At 39.1% G+C, this 26,904-nt stretch overlaps 1 protein-coding gene across 3 annotated transcripts in view; it reads right to left on the bottom strand.

The window, feature by feature from the left end:
- The window catches only part of LOC105475366 (protein tyrosine phosphatase non-receptor type 12), a 105,519-nt gene that overhangs the window by 2,169 nt on the left and 76,446 nt on the right, over window positions 1-26,904 (bottom strand). For 2 of the 3 annotated variants that reach the window (XM_011730556.3, XM_011730558.3), the window contains exons 12-16: window positions 20,748-20,833; window positions 11,923-12,893; window positions 6,831-6,908; window positions 3,544-3,611; window positions 2,339-2,369 (exon numbers count right to left, since the gene is read on the bottom strand). In XM_011730556.3, the coding sequence (XP_011728858.2) occupies window positions 2,339-2,369; window positions 3,544-3,611; window positions 6,831-6,908; window positions 11,923-12,893; window positions 20,748-20,833 (1,234 nt within the window). The remainder of the gene's footprint in view (window positions 1-2,338; window positions 2,370-3,543; window positions 3,612-6,830; window positions 6,909-11,922; window positions 12,894-20,747; window positions 20,834-26,904) is intronic. The other variant, XM_011730557.3, reaches the window with a different exon arrangement.

Genomic DNA, 26,904 nt, shown 5'->3' with positions numbered 1-26,904 from the left:
TATTTCCACCTGAAATAACAACGCAACTTTTTTTTTTAGACAGAGTTTCCCTCTTGTTGCCCAGGTTGCAGTGCAATGGCGCAATCTCAGCTCACTGCAACCTCCGCCTCCTGGGTTCAAGGGATTCTCCTGCCTCAATCTCCCTAGTAACTGGGATTACAGGCGGCAGCCATGATGCCCAGCTACTTTTTTATTTTAAGTAGAGATGGGGTTTAACCATGTTGCTCAAGGCTGGTTTCAAACTCCTGACCTCAGGTCATCGCCCGCCTTGGCCTCCCAAAGTGCTGGGATTATAGGTGTGAGCCACGACGCCAGATCTAACTACTTTTAAAGTTTTATGTTGTTTAGATTGTAGTTCACTCTTTAATTACCAATGTTCAACATTAGTAACAAAAGAAATTAACTACTATAATTCATTCATTCTTTCACAGTCTTGAACATACCCCATACCTCCATGAGGAACCTTTCTGGAAACTTGGAATACAAGTAAAATAACAGACAATCCCCATCCTCAAGATGCTTACAGTCTGGAAAGGAGCCCACAGACTTTTTTTTTTTTTTTTTTTTTTTTTGAGATGGAGTCTTGCTCTTGTCACCCAGGCTAGAGTGCAATGGCACAATCTCGGCTCAGTGCAACCTCCACCTCCCGGTTCAAGTGATTTTCCTGCCTCAGCCTCCCAAGCAGCTGGGATTACAGGTGCTCGCCACATTTTTGTATTTTTAGTAGAGTTGCGGTTTTGTCATGTTGGCTAGGCTGGTCTTGAACTCCTGATCTTGTGACTGCCTGCCTCGGCCTCCCAAAGTGTTGGGATTACAGGCATGAGTCACCACACCAGGCCCCACAAACTTCTTAAAGAAAATAAAGCTAGAGAACAATAAAATAGAAAATAAGTAGTTTAGGTCTTGCAAATCACTTAAGATCACTGCCACAAACTCTTCTTTGGTTTTGTTAGCTTCATTGTTCTTCTTTTTAAACAACTCTTTAAAAACATAAAAGCCATTGGTTTAGCTCAAGGGCATAACAAACATTAGGGCTATAGGCCGTGCAATGCCAAACCCTGGTCTAGTAGGAGACACAGAGAGATATATTAATTATTATAGCAGTGTGATAAGCTTTTAAATAAAATTATGCATAATGTGCAATAGAGACAAAGAGGAGAGGCATTTATATGAGACTAGTGGTGGTGAGATATTCAGAGCCATATTCTAGGAGGAAATGATGATCCTAGACTAAACAGCCTCCATTTTCTCTGTGAAGTAAAGGTCATGTAAGAGTTAGATGGATTCCAGTCCAGGCTGGCCTGGCTCTATAGCTTCCGCTATTTTCTTTTTGAGGTGGAGTTTCACTCTGCCACTCAGGCTGGAGTGCAGGGGTACAATCTTGGCTCACTGTAGCCTCCACCTCCCAGGTTCAAGCGATTCTCCTGCCTCAGCCTCCGGAGCAGATGGGATTACAGGCGCACACCACCATGCCCGGCTAATTTTTGTATTTTTAGTAGAAATAGGGTTTCACTCATGTTGGCCGGGCTGGTCTTGAACTCCTAATCTCAAGTGATCCACTTGCCCTGGCCTCCCCAAAGTGCCAGGATTACAGGTGTGAGCCACTGTGTCCAGCCCTGCTATTTTCTTTATAAAAAGGTATAGAAAGTAATATCATTTATAAGATGGAACAGACCCATTAGGCCAAGATCCAGAATATAATCTTGAGAGAAGAGCTGAAGCGAAATGGAGGGTAGGGGCAAAGGCAAGAGGTGAACTGAAGACATTATACAGGCTAGGATGTTTGATGAGTTACTTACATGGTCACTGACTTTAATAATAACTTGATCTATTTTAGTACGATATGACAGTAATAGGAATATGGTAGAAAAAAATTCAAACTGGGCATTGTAACGCTGGTTTGAGCTATATAATTTTATTGGTCTTCGCAAATAAATGAAAAAGTACTAAAAGGAAGATTTCTTAAACAATAGGTTTCTACAAAGCCAATTCCATCATGTAGGTAAATTTGGGGCATTTATGTAAGTTGGGATCTAACTTCCAGGTGTTTTTAAAAACAGAAAATAAAAAACAGAAAAATATTTTTAACAATCTCTTTCCCATGAGCCTGTAGCTATTGATAGTAAATGCTCCCATGATTTTCCAGATCAATACTACTATCTGGTGGTAATAATTAATTTGGAAGAATTATAGTACAATATTAAGCTTCTAGAAGAGCTGTCCTAGACATTTTCACATACAGAAATAACTAAATAGCATGAACTATGAAGCACGATATTTTGTAGAAATTAATCTATAAAATCTATAGTAAAAAGGAAAAAAAAATCTAACGACTTACCACATTTCTCATTTTCAGAGGTTATCAAGCCCTAGGAGGAAGACATTTAATATCTATTACAATACATTCATTTTATATACAAATAATAGAAAGCTCGGTGTGTTATGGATATATATCCCAAGAAATCAAGGCCTATCATTTTCAGCATCAGAGGAAAAGCAAACAATTGTGCTTTTAATTAGGCTTAAAATTTTTAAATGTTACACTGTTTCTACTTGGAGTAAATGTTTCTGGATGAGCGCTGAAAAGCACGGGCTACTGCATGAAGGAACATACAGCTAAGTTTTGCCAGCCACTATTACTGATTATATCATTATTGTATTTTATGTGTCAATTAAAATACATCATGTTTTAGAATCAAATATAAGATGTAGCTCAATTCCAGAGATATTAAATATGGGAGAAAATATAAAAAAGTATTAATGTTAATAAAAAATGCTGTCTCCTATGGACAAATTTGTTGTTGTTGAGACAGGGTTTCACTCTGTTACTCAGGCTGCAGTGCAGTGGTGCGATCACAGCTCACTGCAGCCTTGACCTCTGGGGCCCAAGCAATCCTCCCATCTCAGCCTCCCAAAATGCTGGGACCACAAACATGTGCCACCACATCTGGCTAATTTTTAAAATTTTTGTAGAGATAAGGTCTCCCCATGTTGCCCAGGATGGTCTTGAACTCCTGGGCTCAAGTGATCCTTCTGCTTGGCCTCCCAAGGTGCTGTGATTACAGGCATGAGCCATCATGGCACGCCCTCAAGATATTTAATTGCCAAAACATTTCTCGAATGTCAAAGAAATGCCAGGTAGCCAGAAAAAAACAAAAGAAGTGACTATGTGCCTAGTGTTATAATGGGAAGCATCTAGAAATGTAAGAAAGAATTAGGACCCTGAAAATAGTAACTCCTATTTCATTCATACCGTCAAAATTATTTGAAACATGACATAATTTACGTATTTCAAAAACAGCTTGAGAAAATAATACTTTAAAGTGATAGTTGTACGTAGATCAGGTTACCCTTTGAAAAAATTTCAGATCCTACCTTTTATATGTGCTTTTCATCTGAAATCTTAGCATAAGAAATGCTGATTAAAAATTACAAACTATATTTAACGATCTTAAGATGACAGCTATTTCAACAAGTGCGAGATTAGTTAACAAAAGAGTAAAAATGTTAAGCTATAACCGTTCCAATTCCAAAAGGACTCACTTCAGACTTTTTTTGTTCAGATCGTTCCTGACTTTGAAGTTCACTCCATTCCGATCTTATAGGTGTATCTGAGAAAAATGAAATCTTATCGTTATTAACACCTTGAATTTTTGATATTTCTTTGCATTAAAATAAAAAACAGATCCTAAAGATTTTAGAAACTATCACTTCCACAAAAATTCTGTAGTTTCTGGGTAAGCATATTTCTGAAGTTTCTAAAAAAAAAATTGTAGTTTCTATTAATTTGAGAACATTCTTTTATGTTTCCTTCCTTCAAAACCTAAGTAAATGAATTCAGTCATCAGTTTATTATAGTCTGTAGATAATGTGACAGACAAGTGAAGTATATTGCTTAATCTAGAGATAATGTGACAGACTTAAACAAGTGAAGTATACTGCTTCATTGTTTTCAACATTCTTTTTAGTTGTTGTTGTTGAGACAGGGTCTCACTCTGTTGACCAGGTGCGATCTTGGCTCAGTGCAGCCTCAACCTCCCAGGCTCAGGCAATCTTCCCATCTCAGCCTCTTGAGTAGCTGGGACTATAGGTGCATACCACCTCACCTGGCTAATTTTTGATTTTATACAGACAGGGTTTTGCCATGTTGCCCAGGCTGGTCTCAAACTCCTAGGGCAACATGGAACAGAGATCCACCTGCCTTGGCTTCCCAGAGTGCTGGGATCACAGGCATAAGCCACTGCCCAGTTCTTCAACATTTATCTTAAAATCAGTCAAAATTCACTTTGGGAGGCTGAGGCAGGCAGATCACTTGAGGTCAGGAGTTCGAGACCAGCCTGGCCAACATGGTGAGACCCTATCTCTACTAAAAAATACAAAAAAACATTAGTTGGGAGTGATGGTACATGCCTCTAATCGCAGCTACTCAGGAGTCTGAGGCAGGAGAACAGCCTGAGCCCAGATCGTGCCACTGCACTCCAGCCTCAGTGACAGAGTGGAACTCCATCTCAAAATAAAACAAAACGAGGCCAGGCGTGGTGGTTCACGCTTGTAATCCCAGCACTTTGGGAGGCCGAAACAGGCGGATCACGAGGTCAGGAGATTGAGGCCATCCTGGCTAACACAGTGAAACTTTGTCTCTACTAAAAAAAATACAAAAAAATTAGCTGGGTGTGGTGGCGGGCGCCTGTAGTCCCAGCTACTCAGGAGGCTGAGGCAGGAGAATGGCGCAAACCTGGGAGGCGGAGCTTGCAGTGAGCCGAGACTGCGCCACTGCACTCCAGCCTGGGCAACAGAGACTCCGTCTAAAAAAATAAAAATAAATAAATAAATAAAATAAAATGAAACAAAACAAAAATCAGTCAAAATTAATATATTGGTAAAATGTACTTAGACTAGTGAGCACCTCCACTGAGCATGAGACACTGTTAAATATAATCAAGCTGTTTCTGCACTCTTTTTTAGAGGATTAATAGGGAGAAGTACATTATCAATGTTTTAAAGTATGATCACTTTTTCCCAGTTCTGATACTCCAGTGGTCTTTTTTTTTTCCTTCCCCAGACGGGGTCTCACTCTGTTACCCAACTAGAGTACAGTGGCACGATCATGGCTTACTGCAGCCTCCAATTCCAGGGATCAAGCAATCCTTCTTCTTCAGTCTCCTGAGTAGCAAGGACTACAGGCACATGTCACCACGCCTGGCTACTCTTTTATTTATTTTATTTTATTTTTTGAGACGGAGTCTTTTGTTCTTGTTGCCCAGGCTGGAATGCAATGGCATGGTCTCAGCTCACTGCAACCTCTGCCTCCTGGGTTCAAGCAATTCTCCTGCCTCAGCCTCCCAAGCAGCTGGGATTACAGGCGCCCACCACAACTGGATAGTTTTTTCATTTTTAGTAGAGAGGAGGTATCACTATGTTGCCCAGGCTGGTCTCAAACTCTTAGGCTCAAGCAATCCTCACGCCTTGAACTCCCAAAGTGCTGCGATTACAGGTGTGAGCCAATGTGCCCAGTCTACTCCAGGGGTCTTAAGTGTATTTCAGTTAACATCAATCCAGTGACGCCCACCCAACAGAAATGTTTACTGACCTAAACCTAAGGAAAGCAATTAATGTCTTCATAAATAAGTGCTACTTTTTTTTTTTGAGACGGAGTCTTGCTGTCGCCCAGGCTGGGTGCAATGCCATGATCTTGGCTCACTGCAACCTCCGCCTCCCGGGTTCAAGCGATTCTCCTGCCTCAGCCTCCCGAGTAGCTGGAACTACAGGCGCGTGCCACCATGCACAGCTAATTTTATGTATTTTTAGTAGAGACAGAGTTTCACTGTGTTAGCCAGGATGGTCTTGATTTCCTGACCTCGTGATCTGCCCACCTTGGTCTCCCAAAGTGGCAGGATAACAGGCATGAGCCAATAAGTGTTACTTTTACTGAATGAAAATACACCAGACTGCAAATACACTTATAATTGCCTTTTTTTTTTTTTTTTTTTTTTTGAGACGGAGTTTCGCTTTTGTTGCCCAGGCTGGAGTGCAATGGCACGATCTCGGCTCACTGCAATATCTGCCTCCCAGGTTCAAGTGATTCTCCTGCCTCAGCCTCCCAAGTACCTGGGATTACAGGCATGCGCCACCACGCCTGGCTAATTTTGTATTTTTAGTAGAGACAGGGTTTCTCCGTGTTAGTCAGGCTCGTCTCAAACTCCTGATCTCAGGTGATCCGTGCATCTCAGCCTCCCAAAGTGCTGAGATTACAGGTATGTGTCACTGCATCTGGCTTTATAATTGTATTTATTTATTTATTTAATTTTTGAGACGGAGTCTTGCTCTTCGCCCAGGCTGGAATGCAATGGCGCAATCTTGGCTCACTGCAATCTCTGTCTACTGGGTTCAAGTCATTCTCTCCTGCCTCAGTCTCTCAAGTAGCTGAGATTACAGGCGTCAGCCACCATGCCCAGCTAATTTTTATAGTTTTAGTAGAGACGGGTTTCACCATGTTGGCCAGGCTGGTCTCGAACTTCTGACCTCAGGTGATCCACCCACCTAGGCCTTCCAAAGTGCTAGGATTACAGGCTTGAGCCACCACGTCCGGCCTATAATTTCAGTTAAGTGAATTCTGATATCTAACATAAATGCAGTAATTTCTATCAATCTTAACAAGTAAAAAAATCATTTAAAAGCATTTCTCAAAGAATTAAAAGCATGTCAATATCAATTTACTTGTTTCTGAATTTAATTATGCAGCACAATAGCTCATAGATTAAAATCAGGCATGTTTTTCAGAGTTTATTATTAGAATATAAAGTAAATGTAAAAGCAAAAGAGACACTCACTATGTTCACTTGCTAACACAAAAGATTCAGGAGTTCTTTCAGGTAGGGGAGGAGGTGAATCTTCACTAACATCAACATCTAAATTAAACACATAAAAATTTAGGCAAATTATTAAAAATTAACATGTCAGCTAAACAAAATCAGAGAGCTTTCTTGACATTCTAAAATTTCCTGTCACAAGTATCTAGATCAGTTTTTAAAAATGCAAAACAAAAATATGCAAGAAACCATTTCCACTCAACTCATTATCAGGAAGAATTATGATGCTTATTGAGCAAAGATACTGCATACAGAAAATGACTCTCTCCCATGACTTTCCTGCCACTCTACAGACATCATTCAGTTCTCCAAGCCTGAAGGGAATCTTCAGTCAGCTGGCAAGTGACTTCTCTACTGATCTTACTGATGATGCTTTGTGTACAAAAAGGAAAGCTTTGGTCATTTGTGTTATGAAACGCCTAAGCCAGTGTTTACCAAACAGGATTCAATTGCTTAACACCTTTCATGATTTTTGCCATATTATGTAACATGTGTCCTATTCACTTTTAAAGTTGGACTCATTTTAAACCTAACTGTGTACCTCAGTCATGTTTTAAACAGCAATAGCTGAAATAACATCGGAAATACTAGTTATTTTTCCAAAACAGGTAAAGATATGGCTATTAAAGTTTTTTAAAAATCTTCATTTATTTATTGCTGAAGATTTTGTGTACAGTGGCACATTGAGAATGCTGACTGAAGCTATATACAGGTTTTTCACTAGTAGAAACAAAATTAGCTCTTGGGAAAAATAGTGCATTAAGTAAGCCTCATTGGTTAGCTTAACTATGGCTTAAGGTAAATGAGTGCATTTGATCTTTGAGTTTTCACTGGAAGCACAGAAAGAAAACATGAGGATACAATTCTGTGTGTGAACTCTCAGGTTGGGGAGGGTGGGATAAAGAAAAAGAAACATGATGGTCCTATTATTATTTTGTCTTGAGCCTTGCCCATTGTTCTTAAATGAACACACAGTTTTGCCATGATACTCTACTTTTTACCACACCTGATAGGCTATGCATAGGTCTTTTCAATTTTCAACACACATGAGGTGTGTATGATTGCTTTTGCCCCTCCTGCATTTATTTAGCTGGAGACACAAGAAAATACAGCCTCTGGGTCCTGCTGAAAGAAGAGTTCCAGTCCAATACTTGATACACCTACAAAGAGTACCAGAACTCTCTCTTGCCACTAAAGAACTATCTACCTTATCCAGTAGTGGTAGTTTGAGTCATCACCATATGTCTCCTCGCCCTCTTGTTACTAACAGCACACAGTGAAGAGATGGCTGTCGGAAGGAAGGGACACATAATCTTGGCATTCTGGTACCATTTCATAAATTAAATGAACAAAACAAAAGGGCAGTTCAGCCCTTTTTTTTATCAGTTATCTTTCAGAAACTCTGTTTTTCTCTCATGACAGTTCTCACCCTTAAAAACTTTTATTTTCTAAGTGTGGCCCTTGCTTTGTAAATGCATGTTTCTCCCTGGAACTCTGGATTGCTTTTCCTGTTAAAAACTTTTGTTTTAGAGGTTATCTAACCAGATATTGCATATTTTACATAGGCTTTTGCCAATCATATACTGTATGGGGCCTTCTGTAATTGAATCTGAGAAATCTTTCAGGAGGCCTAAGTCAAGACTGAAATTGGAATTGATAGCCAGGAATTTTTGTCAGGCAGTAACTGATGCAAAAGCTTTTTAGGTATCAATACAAAATTATTCCATTACAGTCATGCACTACATAATGACGTTTTCATCAACAAGATGGCGTAAACAACAGTGGTCCTGTAAGATTATGATACCACATTTTTACTGTACCTTTTCTATGTTTAGATACACAAATACTTACCATTGTGTTACAATTGTTCAGTACAGTAATATGTTATACAGGTTTATAGCCTAGGAGCAAGAGGCTACACCGTATGGCCCAGATGTATAGTATACCATACCATCTAGGTTTGTGTAAATACATTCTATGACATTCACACAATGGCAAAATTGCCTAATGACATATTTTTCTTAGAACATATCCCTGCCATTAAGAAATGTATGACTGTAATTCACTAACAAGTTCTAGGACCAAAACCCCCCCCCAAAACTCTAATTCTGGTGCCAATGGTTCTATAAGATAATGATCTACAAAGGAAATAATAATCTATAAGGTAAATAAACAATCTATAAAGTAAATAATCTATATGGTAAAAATTTGGCAACACATTAAAAGTAAGACTACTTGTAGTTACGCTGCAACAAAGAACATTTACACACAGGAAAATCTTCAGTTAATATCAAACCAGTAACAGTTAACGTTGAGAAAAAAGAAACCAGAAATCACATTTATAGTGATTTTTGCTTTGAAATACAAAACCAAACAAACAGAAATGAGCTGGCACATAGTAGGCTGCTTTTAGCTGTATCTTACTCTTTTTTTTTTTTTTTTTTTTTTGAGACAGGGTCTCCCTCTGTTGCCCAGGTAGAGTACAGTGATACAATTATGGCTCACTGCAGCCTTGAGCTCCTAGGCTCAAGTGATATTCCTACCTCAGCCTCCAGAATAGCTGGGACCACAAGTGTGCACCACCACGCCCAGCTAGTTTTTTATCTTTTGTAGAGATTGGGTGTCACTATGTCACCCAGACTGGTTATGAACTCCTAGGCTCAAATGAATTTCCCGCCTCAGCCTCCCAAAGTGCTGGGATTTACAGGCATGAGCCATCAATAGACTTGTCATGTAGTAGTAACTTTTAATGAGCGTATCATATCATGTATCTTTTGGCCCTCACCAAATTCTATTTCCAGTAATTTTTTTTTTTTTAAAAACACAACAACAACAACAAAAAAACTTCCTAAGTACAATATACCACATGCTTGATATACTAAAAAAGCCCAAAATGAAAATTTCTTATCTACATATTTTCTTACATAGTTATAGCTGAGCAGTTATATTTCAAATTCTGAAGTTGAGGAACAAAAGACATTAGCAATTTAAAATTATGGTAAACTGGTAAAGTAATATCTATTATGCTAATTATGATCTTCTAAAGATCCTTCAAATAAAACAAAGACGAATCAAGAAAAGAGAATTCTGTAATTTAAGCAACTAGTTTAAGACTGTTACCTGGCTGGGCACGGTGGCTCATGCCTGTAATCCCAGCAATTTGGGAGGCTAAGGCGGGTGGATTTTATGAGGTCAGGAGATGGAGACCATCCTGGCTAACATGGTGAAACCCCGTCTCTACTAAAAATACAAAAAATTAGCCGGGCGTGGTGGCGCATGCCTGTAATCCCAGCTACTCGGGAGGCTGGGGCAGGAGAATCGCTTGAACTCGGGAGACAGAGGTTGCAGTGAGCCAAGCTCGTGCCATTGCACTTCAGCCTGGGCAATAAGAGCAAAACTCTGTCTCAAAAAGACTGTCATCTATTCTACCAAATACACTCTCAAGTTAAAAAATACAGTATATGTGAGTTAGAGAAAACAAAAGCACTACAGTATGGGTGGCATATAATGGGTCAGAAATAGAAAATAATCTTTCAAGGCCATGGGTGTTAGCTCACGTCTGTAATCCCAGCACTTTGGGAGGCCTAGGTGGGCAGATCACTTGAGGCCAGGAGATTTAGATCAGCCTGGCAAACACAACGAAACCCCGTTTCTACTAAAAACACAAAAATTAGCCATGTGTGGTGGTGCACACCTGTAATCCCAGTTACTGAGGAGGCTGAGGTGGTAGATTGCTTGAGCCCAGGAGCCGGAGGTTTTATGCAGTGAGCCAAGATCATGGCACTGCACTCCAGCCTGGGTGACAGTGAGACTCTGTCTCAAAAAAAATAAAAACAACAAGGCAGGGTGCCAGTAACTCACACCTGTAATTCCAGCACTTTGGGAGGCCAATGTGGGCGGATCATGAGGCCAAGATATCAAGACCATCCTAACCAATATTTTGAAATCCTGACTCTACAAAAAAATACAAAAATTTGCTGGGCATGGTGGCAGGCACGTGTAATCTCAGCTGCTTGGGAGGCTGAGGCAGGAGAATTGCTTGAACCCGGGAAGCGGAGGTTGCAGTGAGCTGAGATCACACCACTGCACTCCAGCCTGAGCAACAGTGCAAGACTGTCTCAAAAAAAAAATATATATATATGTATATACATATATATATTTCAAGGTCACAGTACTTATTTTGCCTGCACATTATAAATAGCAGTCTGTATGTGTCACTACCAAAGTTCACTGATAGGTAAGTGACCACTGATAATCAATATATCAATAAATAGCTTTAAAATTTATATGTTTACTCTCAACTTTAGGGTCTGTTTAAGATGGCAGCCATCATTACTTTTAGCAGATCAAAGAGGAGTTTCAAGAAGCAATAATACACTTTGGGAATTGAGTGCATGCATTATCTTGAAATGCTAAGAGTGCTAAAAAAATAGTAATTCTTTAAATAATAGCTTTGATGACTAGGTATGCACATAGCCCACTCACTACTGAATGAATTAAACTGCCCATATTCTACTGAGCAGTTTGCAGTATTGTTCCTGGGTTAAACCCAGGGTTGGAAACAGCCCTATTTGGAAGCATTTGTGAAGATAGTAAAAACAAACAAAAAAAGGTAATCTGTAGTTAAAGGAACAGTAAAAAGATGACTAGATATTTAGGAGAAACATGGGTGACATTATATGGCCAACCAAGACATTCTACAGTATTTTTGCCACTGTTATTTTAAGTGATTCTTCCCTAAATTATTTCTAATTATTCAGTCAGATAAATTTTTTACCAATACAAAAACAGTAAGATCTATAATAAAGAAAAAGAAAATAAATTATCCAGTTATAACTACTAAAATATTTTAGAAACACCCAGTAATATAATGTGATCAAATTGTTAACAATAAATTAAAAGCTTATATTAAAAAATTAGTATCTAAGACAGATTTTGCTATAGGTTCTATGGTATAATATGGAATAAAACATAATAAATCAATAAAGCTAAAGTGCTTAAAACAGTGACTGGCACATAGTAGACATTTAAGTATTTGACACTATATTATTACCTTTTTCAGCACCTGAATGTATTGTTCCTGCTATATTATGTCTAGCAATGGACATTGGCAATACTTTCCTAGTAGAAATGCTTTCAGTACTAGTGGCAGCAGAAACTGTGGCACTTGCTGTTGAAATATTGGTTTTATTCTGGGTCAGAGCACCATCAGAGTTTCTTTCATCTGAGTCCGAGTCATCAGAGTGAAGTGGATTAGTAAAACTGAGGGGTGTTCTGAAGAGTGGTGAAGTGTTATCATGATCCACAACATCAGGGGTTTCAACTTGTGTTGAAGGACTTGGTGTTAAACTCACAGTTTTCATAGTTTGACAGTGGATATCTGAGGAATTGCCTTCAGATAAATCAGGTATGGGTATGGCATTTTCAGGTCCATGAAATGACCACATTACATGTCCTTTCTCATCAAGAGGCAAGCGGTCTGGCCTTGGAGGTGTGTCTGAATTCTGGGATTCTTCTGGTGGAGTAACTGAAACTTTGTTTGATTGTGTTACACTGCAGTCCACACAAGAATTCTGAGAAGTATCACTGACATTTAGATCTGAACTTAATTCCTGTGGCTTAGAGATTTTATCAGTTGTACAAGGTGAAGCAGATTTAATTTTAATTGCATGTCCCCTATTTAAAAGTGTGTTCCCATCAAAACTTTTTGGTCCCTCTTGGAGAGGGACCTTCTTAATTTCGAAACTTAAATTTCGTTCCAATTTTTTATCTATCTGTTCAATTGTTGATTCATTTTTCCCTGGAAGTTCTGTTGGTTTACTATAGTTTCTGTTGAGGTCTGCTGAATGTTGTTCTGATGAAACCATATGTAACACTGGCTTTGGGTGGTATCTATCATTGTCCTGCCACACAGTAGTGACTGTTGGAAAAGCTGAAGGGGGCGAAGGTGTCAAGATGGGTGGCACTGGATGAGGTTCCGGTGGCTGCAGTATTTCTTCTTTAGCATCCCCTTCAACAAGGCAACTGAAAAACAAATATTTAAAAAGGGCATTTTAAGATTGTTAAACAAGTTGATACAGGAGAATTATGTAGCTAAGACTAGTATATTAAGAGCCATTAGAATCTGGTTGTGAAAACTGTAATTTTTCAGACTAAGAAAATTTAATGTTCATCAAGGTAATACATATACTGCTTAAAAAGACTTTTAATGAAAAACATAGTCTCTGCCCTGTAGCCCTCCTGTTAGCCAGAGGCATCCACTTTCAACCTTTTTTTTTTTTACAGCTGCTTCTAAAATTTACCTCTGTATTTCAGACTATTTCAAAAGTTATTTCTTGATCTCTATTTCACATATTTTCTACTGACTTCCTACTGTGGAAGTATCCTTCTCTATCTTTCTAATACTGTTATATTGTAATTTTTCGTTACCTCAGTCATATGACTGCAGATATTATTCACATCTATGACACCATGATTTCATATCTTTTCTTCTACAATGTCTTGTTTTCCCCTAACGACTGCCTTGGGTTTCTGATTGCTTAGCTCTCTATGCACCATCAGTTACTCAGCTTTTCTTCTAACTTTCTTGCAGATTGGTATACCTCCTCTCAATAATGACAAACACACACAGTAACTATCAATACCACAGACATCCTTCTTAGTAACTTTTGGCCTTCTGCTCCAGTGTGGACTACTGGTTCCCTAAGCCACCACAGAGCTAATGTTCTCTCTGGTTTCAGATTCTCCTGTTTCCCAGGTCCCATCTTCCTCTTTCTGGGTATACTCCTTTGTTTGGGTGGGTTACACCCTCTAGTTGCTTTTATTTTTTTCCTTAAAGAAATGGGGGCCAGGCACCGTGGCTCACGCCTGTAATCCCAGCACTTTGGGAGGCCAAGGTGAGTGGATCACTTGAGCTCAGGAGTTTGAGACCAGCCTCAGCAATGTGGTAAAACCCCATCTCTACTAATAATACAAAAATTCACCAGGTGTGGTGGCACACACCTGTAGTCCCAGCTACTTGGGAGGCTGTGGCAGGAGAATTGCTTGAGCCCAGGACGTGGAGATGGCAGTGAATTGAGATCGTGTCACTGCACTCCAGTCTGGGTGACGCAGCAAGACTGTCTCAAAAAAAAAAAAAAAAAAAAAAAAAAAGAGAGAAAGGCTGCGCACCGTGACTTACTTGGAGTTCACAATCAGCCTGGGCAATATGGCAAAACCCTGTGTCTTCAAGAAATACAAAAAATTAACTGGGTGTGGCAGTGTGTGCTTACAGTCCCAGTTACTAGGAAGGCTGAGGTAGGAGGATCACCTGAGCTTAGGGAGGTCAAGGCTGCAGTGAGCTGTGATGATGCCATTGCACTCTAGCCTGGGTGAAAGAATGAGATCCTGTCTCAAAAAAAAAAAAAGATAGGGTTTACTATGTTGCCCAGGCTTTGTTGCTTTTTAAGAACTTTATATGATGCAAATTTCTTGAGGGCTTGTATATTCAAGTTTTTGTTTTTCTTTTGAGATAGAGTCTCGTTCTGTTACCCAGGCTGGAGTGCAGTGGCACCATCTTGGCTCATTGGAACCTCTACCTCCTGGGTTCAAGCAATTCTTGTGCTTCAATCTCTTGAGCAGCTGTGACTACAGGCACATGCCACCATACCTGGCTAATTTGTGTATTTTTAGTAGAGACGGGGTTTTGCCATGTTGGCCAGGCTGGTCTCGAACTCCTGGCCTCAAGTGATTTGCCTGCCTTGGCCCCCGCAAAGTGCTGGGATTACAGGGGTGAGCCACGGGATCCCACCTCAGAGTTTTTGCTTTTTTTTTTTCCCCGCAGGTGATCAACCTTTTAATTATCCAACCAGATAACTGGCAGTAATCACATGGTACACCAGGTTTCCCCTTAAAAGAGACTCTGTGGGCTGGACATGGTGGCTCATGCCTGTAATCCCAACACTTTGGGAGGCCAAGGCGGGCGGATCACAAGGTCAGGAGTTCGAGACCAGTCTAACCAACATGGTGAAACCCCGTCTCTACTAAAAATACAAAAATTAGCCAGGCATGGTAGCGTGCGCCTGTAATCCCAGCTACTCAGGAAGCTGAGTCAGGAGAATCACTTGAATCCGGGAGGTGGAGGTTGCAGTGAGCTGAGATCATGCCACTGCATTCCAGCCTGGGTGACAGAGCGAGAGTCTGTCTCAAAATAAATAAATTAATTAAATAAATAATTTTATCTGTGAAGTTCAGATTCTCTAGACACATTCCAACATTCCTAGAATAGGACATGACAAGATAAATGAATATCTCCAGAATATTGATCATATTACAACGACAGCAATACTCTCATAAGATATTCCTATATCTGTTGAAGTTTTACAAGTAGATTCTTCTTCTTTATTTTGTTTTGAGACAGAGTCCCACTCTGCCACCTGGGCTGGAGTACAGTTGCACAATCTTGGCTCATTACAACCTCTGCCTCCAGGGCTCAAGCCATCCTCCCAGTTTAGCCTCCCAAGTAGCAGCGACTACAGGTGTGCACTATCACCCTGGCTAAGTTTTGTATGTTTTGTAGAGATGTGATTTTGCCATGTTCTTGTTGCCCAGACTGATCTCAAACTCCTAAACTCAAGCAATTCACCTGCCATGTCCTCCCAAAGAGCTGGGATTACAGGTGTGAGGCACTGCACCTGGCCTGCAAGTAGGTTCTTAATCTGAAAGAGTAGCTATCAAATTTTTGCAATCTAAAATAAAAAATAATTGTAGGCACCTCCTACAATTTATAAAGCATATACAAAGACCAATAGGTTATCCTAAGAACGTATCATAATACAAATAGAAAATACGAGTTTTAAAAGGATGAAATAAAATTTTGATATAAATTGAGGTGTATTATTTTCTCGACATGTACATCAGACCACTTTTCCATAATCAGTATTTTATTTACTTATTTTTTATTGAGACAGAGTCTCATTCTGTCTCCCAGGCTGAAGTGCAGTGGTGCGATCTCGGCTTACTGCAACCTCCGCCTCCCAGGTTCAAGCGAATCTCCTGCCTCAGCCTCAGGCATGCACCATGATGCCCAGCTAATTTTTGTATTTTTGGCAGAGACAGGGTTTCGCCACATTGGCCAGGCTGATCTTCTAACCTCAAGTGATCCGCCCTCCTCGGGCTCCCAAAATGCTGGGATTATAGGTGTGAAACACAATGCCCAGCCTCATGACCAGTATTTTAGAGATTTACTTGATTAACAAACCCCATATATCCTCAACAGTGCCTTTTTCACAGGGTAGTTCGGAGAATTAAATGAGTTAACATCTGAATAACAATTAGAACAGAGCTTGACAGATATCGAATATGATATATGGGTTTGTTAATCGAGTATTTTCAAAGTTTTTAATTAAAAAAATCTTACTCCAGATTTCAGCATTATTTTTATCTTACTCTAAAATACATACTTAATTTAAAATATTTATTTTTTAACAATTTTATTTTTATCCTTTATATTTGAAACTTGGGTATATACCCTCTATAAAAAAATTTATGCCCTTTAATTCTAATACATTTTTTTTTTTTTTTTTGGCTAATTTCTTCTTCCCAACTCTCCTTTTAGACTACTATTAGTTCAGTGACAGATCTTCTAGTTTTGCTTTCTAATTTCCTCATCTTTTCTCTCCTTTCTCTTTATCTATTCATTTTCTTGAAATAGTTCCTTGACTATTTCCCAAACTTCTGCTTAATTTTTAAATTTATAGTATTATATTTTTAATTTCTTTCTTTCTTTCTTTCTTTTTTTTTTTGAGACAAGAGTCTCATTCTGTTGCCCAGGCTGGAGAGTGGTGGCGTGATCTCGACTCACTATAACCTCCACCTTCCGGGTTCAAGTGATTCTCCTGCCTCAGCCTCCCGAGTAGCTGGAACTACAGGCACACACCACCACACCCAGCTAACTTTTTTTTTTTTAGTAGAGACAGGGGTTTCACCCTATTGACCAGGCGGGTCTCGAACTCCTGACCTTGTGATCTGCCCGCCTCAGCCTCCCAAAGAGCTGGGATTACAGGCGTGAGCCACCGCGCCTGGCCTATATTCTTAATTTCTAAGAGCTTCTTACTTATTACCCACAGGTCTTATTTCATGGTTTCATTTCCCAATGACTGAGAGAAGTGGACTGTTAAGTTTCTTTTCTCCCCCCATCTTTTTCATTTTACTCTGTATTGTCTCCATTTCCTCTGTTTTTCATATTAGAGGCTTCTGTCAAATGCCCAATCATTCCTAGTTCTGTTCAGTTTTAAGAACTGGAAGAATTGGAATACTGGCAGGGCATGGTGGCTCACACCTGCAATCCCAGCACTTTGGGAGGCCAAAAAAAAAAAAAATACAGAAATTAGCCAGGCATGGTGGTGTGTGTCTGTATTTCCAGCTAGTTGGGAGTCCAGGGTGGGAGGTTCAACTGAGGTCGAGGCTGCAGTGAGCCATAATCACACCACTGCCCTCCAGTCTGGGCAACAGAGCAAGGCTCTGTCTGAAAACAAAACGAAAGAACACGAATTGGAATATTAAAAATGACTGGAAGACACGTACAGTCACGTGATGTTTCAGTCAATGATGGGCCACACATACCATGGTGACCCCACAAAGTTATAATGAAACTAAAAAATTCCCATGAATTTGTAGCAAAATGCATTATTCACATGTCTGTTGTGATGCTGGTATAAACAAACCTACTGTGCTGTCAGTCATATAAAAGTATAGCACATACAATTACGTACAGGACATAATTCTTGATAATAATAATAAAGAAAACAGTTACCGGCTTATGTACTTTTTTTTGAGATGGAGTCTGGTTCTGTCACACCCAGGCTGGAGTCCAGTGGCGTAATCTTGGCTCACTGCAACCTCCACCTCCCAGGTTCAAGCAATTCTCTTGCCTCAGCCTCCCAGGTAGCTGAGACTACAAGTGCCTGCCAAGAGGCTCGGCTAATTTTTGTATTTTTAGTAGAGACAGGGTTTCGCCATGTTGGCCAGGCTGATCTCGAACTCCCAGCCTCAGGTGATCCACCTGCCTTGGCCTCCCAAAATGCTGGGATTACAGGCGTGAGCCACCGCGCCTGGCTTGTACTTACTTTTCGTTGTTAATTTTGAGTGTATTCCTTCTAATTGTTAAAAAATTAGTTAACTGTTAAACAGCTTCAGGCAGGTTCTTCAGGAGGTATTCTAGAAGAGGGCATTGTTATCATAGGGGATGACAGCTCCATGTGTGTTTCTGCCCCTGATAACCTTCCAGCAGGACAAGATGTGGAGGTAGAAGGCAGTGATATTGATGATCCTGACCTTGTGTATGCTTAGGCTAATGTGTGTGTCTTATTTTTAACAAAAATGTTTAAAAAGTAAATAAAAATAAATAAAAATAAAATATACACAAAACACATATATTTTATATATACGTAAATAGGGACTTGAGCAATCTGCCCGCCTTAGCCTCCCAAAATGTTGGGATTACAGGCGTAAGCCACTATGCCCAGCCAACATGTACTTTATTTTTATTTTTTTATTTTTGAGACAGAGTCTCACTTTTTCACCCAGGCTGGAGTGCAGTCGTGCAAACTTGGCTCACTGGTACCTTTGCCTCCTGGGTTCAAGCGATTCTCCTGCCTCAGCCTCCCAAGTAGCTGGGACTACAGGCGCACGCGACCACGCCTGGCTAATTTTTCTATTTTTAGTAGAGACAGGGTTTCACCATATTGGTCAGGCTGGTCTTAAACTTCTGACCTCGTGATCCCCCTGCCTTGGCCTCTCAAAGTGCTGGGATTACAGGTATAAGCCACCATGCCTGACCCCATCGTGTACTTTAAACAATTAATGTGTTTACTGTAGCCATACTGAAAAACAAAATACACTATTTTACTTATCAATCTTATGATTTTGTGATTTTATTTTCAGTTATGTTGGATCAATTTACAATAGTTCTAAAACTCATCCCAACTTAGAAGTCACAAGGTTCTCTTTGTCAAACACGATGACCTTCTGGCATTTGACTCCATTACATGAAGAAGAAAAAAGGTGACCTATGCATGTAATATAAAATCACACACAAAGAATTTCTGGAATGTATGCCTAATAAAAATCTGTCTTGAGTTGAATATTTTTTCTTAATACTCATTTGCTTTTTTCTTCATTATCTTTTTGTTTATTAGAGAGTAACAGAAGTCAAACTTTTGAACAGGTATAGGAAAAAGGCTTTAAATTCAAGTATTCTACTCTTTTTTTTTTTCCTATAAAATTAAGAAGAGATTGCTGCTACATGTAGTTAGAGGTAGAAGAACATACAAATCATAAATATCAGTGTAGACTTTGAAAACCTCTACATTGGCTCAATCTCAAAAACCAAATTCAGAGGGCAGCAAAAATGTTCCATTTTTTAGGGCCAGTAGTTTCTTTTAAGATCCTAGGGCTCCTATGTGGAACAGAGAAGTTAGAGAACTAATATTTTATAGGTTTCAAACTGGCTACCTTCCACAGATGGCTAAAATGCCAACCAATTTTGGTAGATAAAGTGGAAATCAAACAGGAAAGAACTACTAAAAGTTTTGTTAGCACATAGCTAACATCTTGAACATTGAAATGTTAAGACCTGACCTCATCTATACACAGGCTTCCTGAGGTTCCTCAGAGAAGTATGCAAAGGTATTCCAGAGGCTATAACTACCACAACACTTAACTACATGCTTTATATACATTATCACTAATTCTTAACGGAGAATACTAGTACTATATCTCACTACAGTGAAGTAAAGAATTTTCAGAGAAGTGGCTTGTTGAAGTTCATTCAGAAGCAAATGTGAAAGTTAAAATTTGGAATGGGACCTATTTATGTAAAAAGCCTCTTTATACCAGAGTATACTTCCTCTTTCTGTACTCAGCAGGTTCCTTCCCAGGCAGTTAGAATCCTGCATGGTCAAAATGAGAGTAAATTGCTCCTGTGGTGTGGAGGGATTCTAACCAAACCTTTAGTTACTGAGGGAAACCGTAGGTTTTTTCTTTTGTTAAGAGGGATTATTTCATTAGAATGATCTCTTGGAATTAGCAACTCAGTGCTAAGACATGACCCTGGCCATTTGACCCAACTTTCACCAAAGTTTTAAGATGGAAACAAGTGGTGTATCCTGTATAAAAGACTTTATTTTGATGGGAAGTCAATAAGTTTTGGCAGATCTATGTGCAAGAAAGACATTATAAAATATTCTAATAGTTTTTTATTTAATCCTTAGGACAATACTTAACTCCTTCTCCTCAGGATTAAATAAATTAATCCTAGATCCCAGAGCTAAATGGCTAAAAAGGAGTTGAAACTATCTTCTTCTAACTCTGTATTCTTTCCATACTACCATGTTACTGACTTAGCAGCTACCCTGAACAAGAAGGAAAGGAAAAGAAAGATAGGAATATATATGATTTTAACTATTATAAATGAGCTTGGTAGAAAAGCAAGAAAAATTAAAGAAATAAACTCATCTTTGCTAGTAACGTTATTAAATATCTTCACACTTCAACATGCATGCAATTTTTGGCAAGCATATTTAGTCATCAGGAGAAAAATGGAAATCTTTAGACATAACTAAAATTTTAGTTATATCACATATCAAAACATAAACTATAGTCAATTCATGGTAGTATCCACATTCTACTACAGTATATTATTGAAATTTTATCCAAAATGAAACCAAATTTTTAATAAACCAGTAACAAATCAGTTGTCATATGTATGCCACATTCTAACAAAACAATGACAATAAAAGTTATACAAGTAATGTAGAAATATTCAGAATTTGTCATTTTAATTAACAGTGAGTAAAAACAAGTATGCTTTTAAAGAAAATGTTCAAAGACATACAATACCTGCGGGTCCTTGGTGGTTTCGGAGGAGGAGAATCTTGTTTTTCAGGATCTATGGAGCTGACCATGTTTTCAGTATTAATTTCATTCTGCCAAGGGAAAAAGTGCTTCACTAAGGTTAAAAGAAAAATAATTTTTCCTCCTCATGTTTCAACTAAATTGTTTCTGTGCTTTTCAATCCTTAACACAATGCCAATTGTGCCAAGTTCAAAAAAAAAAGTCTTATATTCTGGCTCTATATTTTAGCCTGAAGGACCAGACTTCAATGAAGAGACTGTATCAAAAAAACAATGCATCACAGTTACTGGAAAGATCAAGGTGTACAGCAGCATTTCAACACATCTCAAATGCTACTGTAAAAAAACAGATTCCCCAAGATAATGTGGATCAAAGAACGTAGTATCTCCCTGCCCCACCATCACTACCACTAGAAACTTAATACATGCAGAGAGAAAAAAAAGCCAACAAATAAGGCTTATACCATTTATGGAGTAATGGAGTATCATTTTATGACTCCCCATTACTACCTAGTACTTTTAAACTGGTGGTCCTAGGATTCATTTTAACCATTTCTTGCCTTACTCTCACTGTCACTATATGGAGTGCGCTAATCCATTAGGGAAAATAGCTCCTATATCACTGGCTACCCAAATGGACCTCAAAAAGGCAGACAGAGCCCATCCCAGGAATATCCTTGGTTCTTGCTGGTCATGAGGACCAATAACATCATTAACATTGATGTTTCACAGTCAATACAGGTATAAGAACCTTAGGTTTAGGACTGTGAATAGGGGAGCGGTAAAATGAAAATACTGCCTTGAATTAGTTTCACTATCAACATATCTCATATTTATCTAGCTAGGGTATTTTAATTCTAGGATATGTTATGTCCAGGAGACATCTCAGATAATTTGCCAACATCTCAGATAAAACAGCCATCTTTACATATACTATCAACTAAGGAACTCTGAAACTGTAGTTGCATTTTGTTTTATCAGTTTTTAATTAAAAGGCACTTCTGCTATGTCCATCATGACAGCTTTGTAACTGTTACTTCAATTATTTCCAATTAAAAAACTAGAGATCTCAACTTCCTAGCAATTTTAAGTGCACCCTATCTCCTTATATGTAATCTGATGAATTAGAAGTTTTATACATCTCACTTCCTGACCAGAACAACAGAGTTACGTCAGAAGACTTAAAGCATTCATCCTTAATTAAAGCCACCCACCAAAATCAGGCATTTGGTGCAGAAATATCTGGCTATAGGTAGGGTGACCATATAATTTATTGTCCAAATCAGGGCTCTTTTGAGAATGAAAAAGGAGCATTATTATTATACCTAGACAACTAGTGTGAACTGGTGTGCCTTAGGCAAATCAGGACTTTTGGCCGCCAAAGTTTCAGATCCTCAGGTACCACCAGAATTTAAAGACTCTGCATCAAAAAGGTACCCTCTAGGCTGGGCGCGGTGGCTCACTTGAGGTCTAGAGTTCAAGACCAGCCTTGGCCAACATGGTGAAAACCTGTCTCTACTACAATACAAAAATTAGCCAGGCGTGGTGGTGCACGTCTGTAATTCCAGCTACTTGGGGGACTGAGGCGGGAGAAACACTTGAACCTGGGAGGCAGAGGTTGCAGTAAGCCGAGATCGTGTCACTGCACTCCAGCATGGGCGATAGAGCAAGACTCTGACTCAAAAAACAAACAAACAAACAAAAAAACCCCAACATATTATTGATCATCTGCTTATTATTTCCATTAATGATATAACCATAATTCTGAAACACTTGATATTTTGTACCAAAATGTGCATTAAGTAGGTTAAATAAAAATTAAAGGCAAACCATATGAACCTCTATTTTAACTGTTTCTAATCTACAAAACGGCATTTTTTTTTTGTAGCACACATAAACAAACTCATGTCATGTCAATCAAATATTTTGTTGCCAAGTGAGTATAATATTGAATTTACAAAAATAAAACAAAACTATGTTTTCTTTGGATTTTGGAGCTGCAGGTAAGGCAATGTGGATATCTATGTGAAATGCACTGAACAAAGTCGGCAATGCAGAGGAAACTAAAATGTAAGAAGGACATGGTATTATCTTTAACTTCAAAATGTAGTCTGGTAAAATCGCCAGAAAAAAAGTAGAAGGGTAATACTAACAGCCCCAAAGTGGCATAATCAGTACTATGAAGCTATGAAATCAGAAAAAAAGTTATAGTTGAAAATATTAGGAAGATAATTGATAAAAAATAAGTTGACAATATTAAGGTAAAATGTAGAATGACATTAAGGGATTGGTAAGATTTTGACAAAAAAAGAATGAGGATTGGGAGAGGGAAAACAGGTGGAAGGGTAAAGAGAAGACATAATAAGGACATTTTAGGCAAACACTACATGTGACAAAGTAAAGGTTTCATGAAAGATTCCTCATTCTGGGTGAATAAGAGCATGACGAAGCCATTAACAGGAAGAACCAAAAGAGAACTTCTCGGGGAGATTAGCTTTCAGAACATACTGAGTTTCCTCTGATGAAAGGAATCAATGTGGCAACGCAGAACGGCAACTCAATAAAGAGCCACTAACTAAACAGCATGTACAAAACCTCCTGGTCACTGGACTTCACAATGTTCTTCTTGGATTATGTCTCCTACACACCTACATCTTCTGACTCTCTTGTATTACCCATAATTTTTGAATCCACATTTGTCATGTATACAACTTGCTGAAGCAATCCCAACTTTTGAAATGGAAAAGAATTTTAGGAATTAATCTAATGCAGTGCCACGATGAAACCTCTGCAGCCTTGAACTCCCGGGCTCAAGCAATGCTTCTATCTCAGTCTCCCAAGTAGCTAGGACTACAAGCACGTGCTACCATACCCAGGTAATTTAAAAAAAAAAATGTTTTGTATAGATGGGGTTTCGCTATGCTGCCCTGGCAGGTCTCAAACTCCTGGTCTCAAGCAATTCTCCTGCCCTGGCATCCCAAAGAGCTGGGATTATAGGCATGAAATGAACCACAGCCCCAGCCTGTGTTCTCTTGTTTTAAACAGAACTTTGTAAAGTTATCTTGTGTACTATTATTTTCCATATAGCAGCTTTTTGAAAGGCTACAAAAACATTAAGAAACAAATCATCTAATATTTAAGAATATTACCAGCTGCAGAAGAAAATAAATAATAAATCAGGGTGCTTTAAAAACAAAAAATTATATTTTAGGGAAAAAAAAAATCCAGAATTCATTATCACATCTAAAATGTACTATACAAACACAATAAAAGGACCATAACACAAATTACGAATGCTATTACTTAATCATTCTAGAATTGAAATACTGGTGTTGACAATTCTTTTTTTTTTTTTTGAGATGGAGTCTGGCTCTGTCACCCAGGCTGGAGTGCAGTGGCCAGATCTCAGCTCACTGCAAGCTCCGCCTCCTGGGTTTATGCCATTCTCCTGCCTCAGCCTCCCGAGTAGCTGGGACTACAGGTGCCTGCCACCTCGCCCGGCTAGTTTTTTGTATTTTTTAGTAGAGACGGGGTTCCACTGTGTTAGCCAGGATGGTCTTGATCTCCTGACCTCGTGATCCCAGCGTCTCGGCCTCCCAAAGTGCTGGGATTACAGGCTTGAGCCACCGCGCCCGGCCAACAATTCTTGTAATGGTGTCCTTTATATATAAGATAAAAAGGCATGATGCACAACTTAACAGATGTTTGCTTATTAAGGTACTTCTAAATCCTCAGGCAATATGATACAGGCTTACAGAACAAATTTTCTCTTTAGATCTCTCATTCCAGGAAGTCACTGTAGTTGTAAATATCTCTAAAAAATACTATTTATTTTGAAGTCTTAAATAACCAACTAGTATATCAAACTAAGATTTTTACAAAAATAATTCTGGAACACAGAACATTTAAACAGAACTTTTACCTATTAACTAAACTGTCAGAAAAGTAGTAAGTGGGGACTTATTTTTACTTCTCACAGCATAGCTTCTAAATAGTAAATACACCTTTCAAGTCATTTTATTCCACCACACAGTTCTAAGATGATTTTTCTCAATTTTTCAGATTCCACATTTTCTTTAAGATTAATGGTCTGCAACCACAGACAGCCATCCTATAAAAAGAGTCACCTATATTTACAAGTTGACAGAAAACATGATTTCTTAAGGGGAAAGTATTAAAAAGTTATCTGGAATGATAATCCATCTTCTGTTTTTTTACTATTTATCCATTCATCTATGGAGATATTTCTCTCAAACATTTAGTTTATGTCTACTATGTACCATGCAATGAGCAAGAAAGTAGGTTTGAAGTAACTACTTTGAAATAACTACTTTATCTACTATGGGTATTATTTCATCTCATCTCCTACAAAGTATGACTTTCTTGTTATATTCCTGTAAAGCTCTGACCTGTTAGACAGAAAGAACCTATGATAGAATTATAATGCTAGCATAGATTTCAGGGTATTAAAAATGATTGATTTAATGGAATAAAACCTTACAAAGATCAGACTTGGATCTAATGAGAAAAAGAAGAAAAGGTGATGAAATATTTATCATATATTTTCTGGAGATTATTTAAATATAGTTAAAAGCTTTAAAAAAAAAACAACAATGGCTGGGCACAATGGCTCATGCCTGTAATCTCAGTGTTTTGGGAGGCTGAGGTGTGAGGAGGATTGTTTGAGCCCAGGAGCTCGAGACCACCGTGGCACATAGTGAGACATTTCTACAAAAAATTTTTTTTAAAAATTAGCTAGGTGTGGTGGTACGTGCCTGTAGTCTCAGTTACTTGGGAAGCTGAGGCAGGAGGAAAGCTTGAGCCCAGGAGGTTGAGGGCGCAGTGAGCTGTGATTGTTCCACTGCACTCTGGCCTAGGCAAAACAGTGAGACTTTGTCTCAAACAAAACAAAATAAAACCTAAATACTGAATACTGCAATAAAAGAACTTTCTCCTATAATTCCTGCACTTTGGGAGGCTGAGGTGGATGGATTGCTTGAGTCTGAGGGTTTGAGACCAGGCTGGGCAACATAGTAAAATCTCGTCTCTATAAAAAAATAAACTCGGCAAGGTGGTGTACCCGTCAGTCTGGGAGGCTAATCTTTTTTGTATTTTTGGTAGAAATGGGGTTTTGCCATGTTGGCCAGGCTGGTCTCAGGTGATCCTGCCTGCTTTGGCCTCCCAAAGTGCTGGGGTTCCAGGCATGAGCCACCGCACCCAGCCTAAAAACCTGTATTTCCAGATACAAAAACTTTAGCTTTGAAATTAATCTTGAATTCATGGAATAAAACAAATACTTTTCAATTAAAGTTTAAAGATGCTGGGTACAGTGGCTCATGCCTGCAATCCCAGCACTTTGGGAGGCTGAGGTGGGTAGATCACTTGAGGTCAGGCGTTCAAGACCAGCCTGGCCAATATAGTGAAACCCCATCACTACTAAAAATACAAAAATCAGCCGAGCATGGTGGTGAGCGCCTGTAATCTCAGCTACTTGGGAGGCTGAGGCAGGAAAATCACATGAACCTGGGAGGCAGAGGTTGCAGTGAGCCGAGACTATGCTACTGCACTCCATCCTGGGCAACAGAGTGAGACTCCACCTCAAAAACAACAACAACAACAACAAAAACCCCCCAAATTAAAGAAAAGTGTTTATAGCCTACTCAGTTTTTTGAAATATTAAATATCTCAACTTAGATTAAATTATACAAAATATTATAAATGGCCAGGCGCAGTAGCTGACACCTATAATCCTAGCACTTTGGGAGGCTGAGACAGGTGGATCACCTGAGGTTGGGAGTTTGAGACCAGCCTGGCCAACATGGCAAAACCCAATCTCTACTAAAAATACAAAAATTAGCTGGGTGTGGTGATGCATGCCTGTAATCCCAGCTATTCAGGAGGCTGAGGCAGGAGAATTGCTTGAACCTGGGAGGCAGAGGTTGCTGTTAGCAGAGATTGCGCCACTGCACTCCAGCCTCAGTGACAGAGTGAGACTTCGTCACACACACAAAAAAAACAGGCCGGGCGCGGTGGCTCACGCCTGTAATCCCAGCACTTTGGGAGGCTGAGATGGGCGGATCACAAGGTCAGGAGATCGAGACCATCCTGGCTAACACGGTGAAACCCCGTCTCTACTAAAAAAT

The sequence above is a fragment of the Macaca nemestrina genome, chromosome 4, assembly GCF_043159975.1.
Source record: "Macaca nemestrina isolate mMacNem1 chromosome 4, mMacNem.hap1, whole genome shotgun sequence".
Taxonomy (NCBI): Eukaryota; Metazoa; Chordata; class Mammalia; order Primates; family Cercopithecidae; genus Macaca; species Macaca nemestrina.
This window is presented reverse-complemented; position numbering and strand designations above follow the sequence as displayed.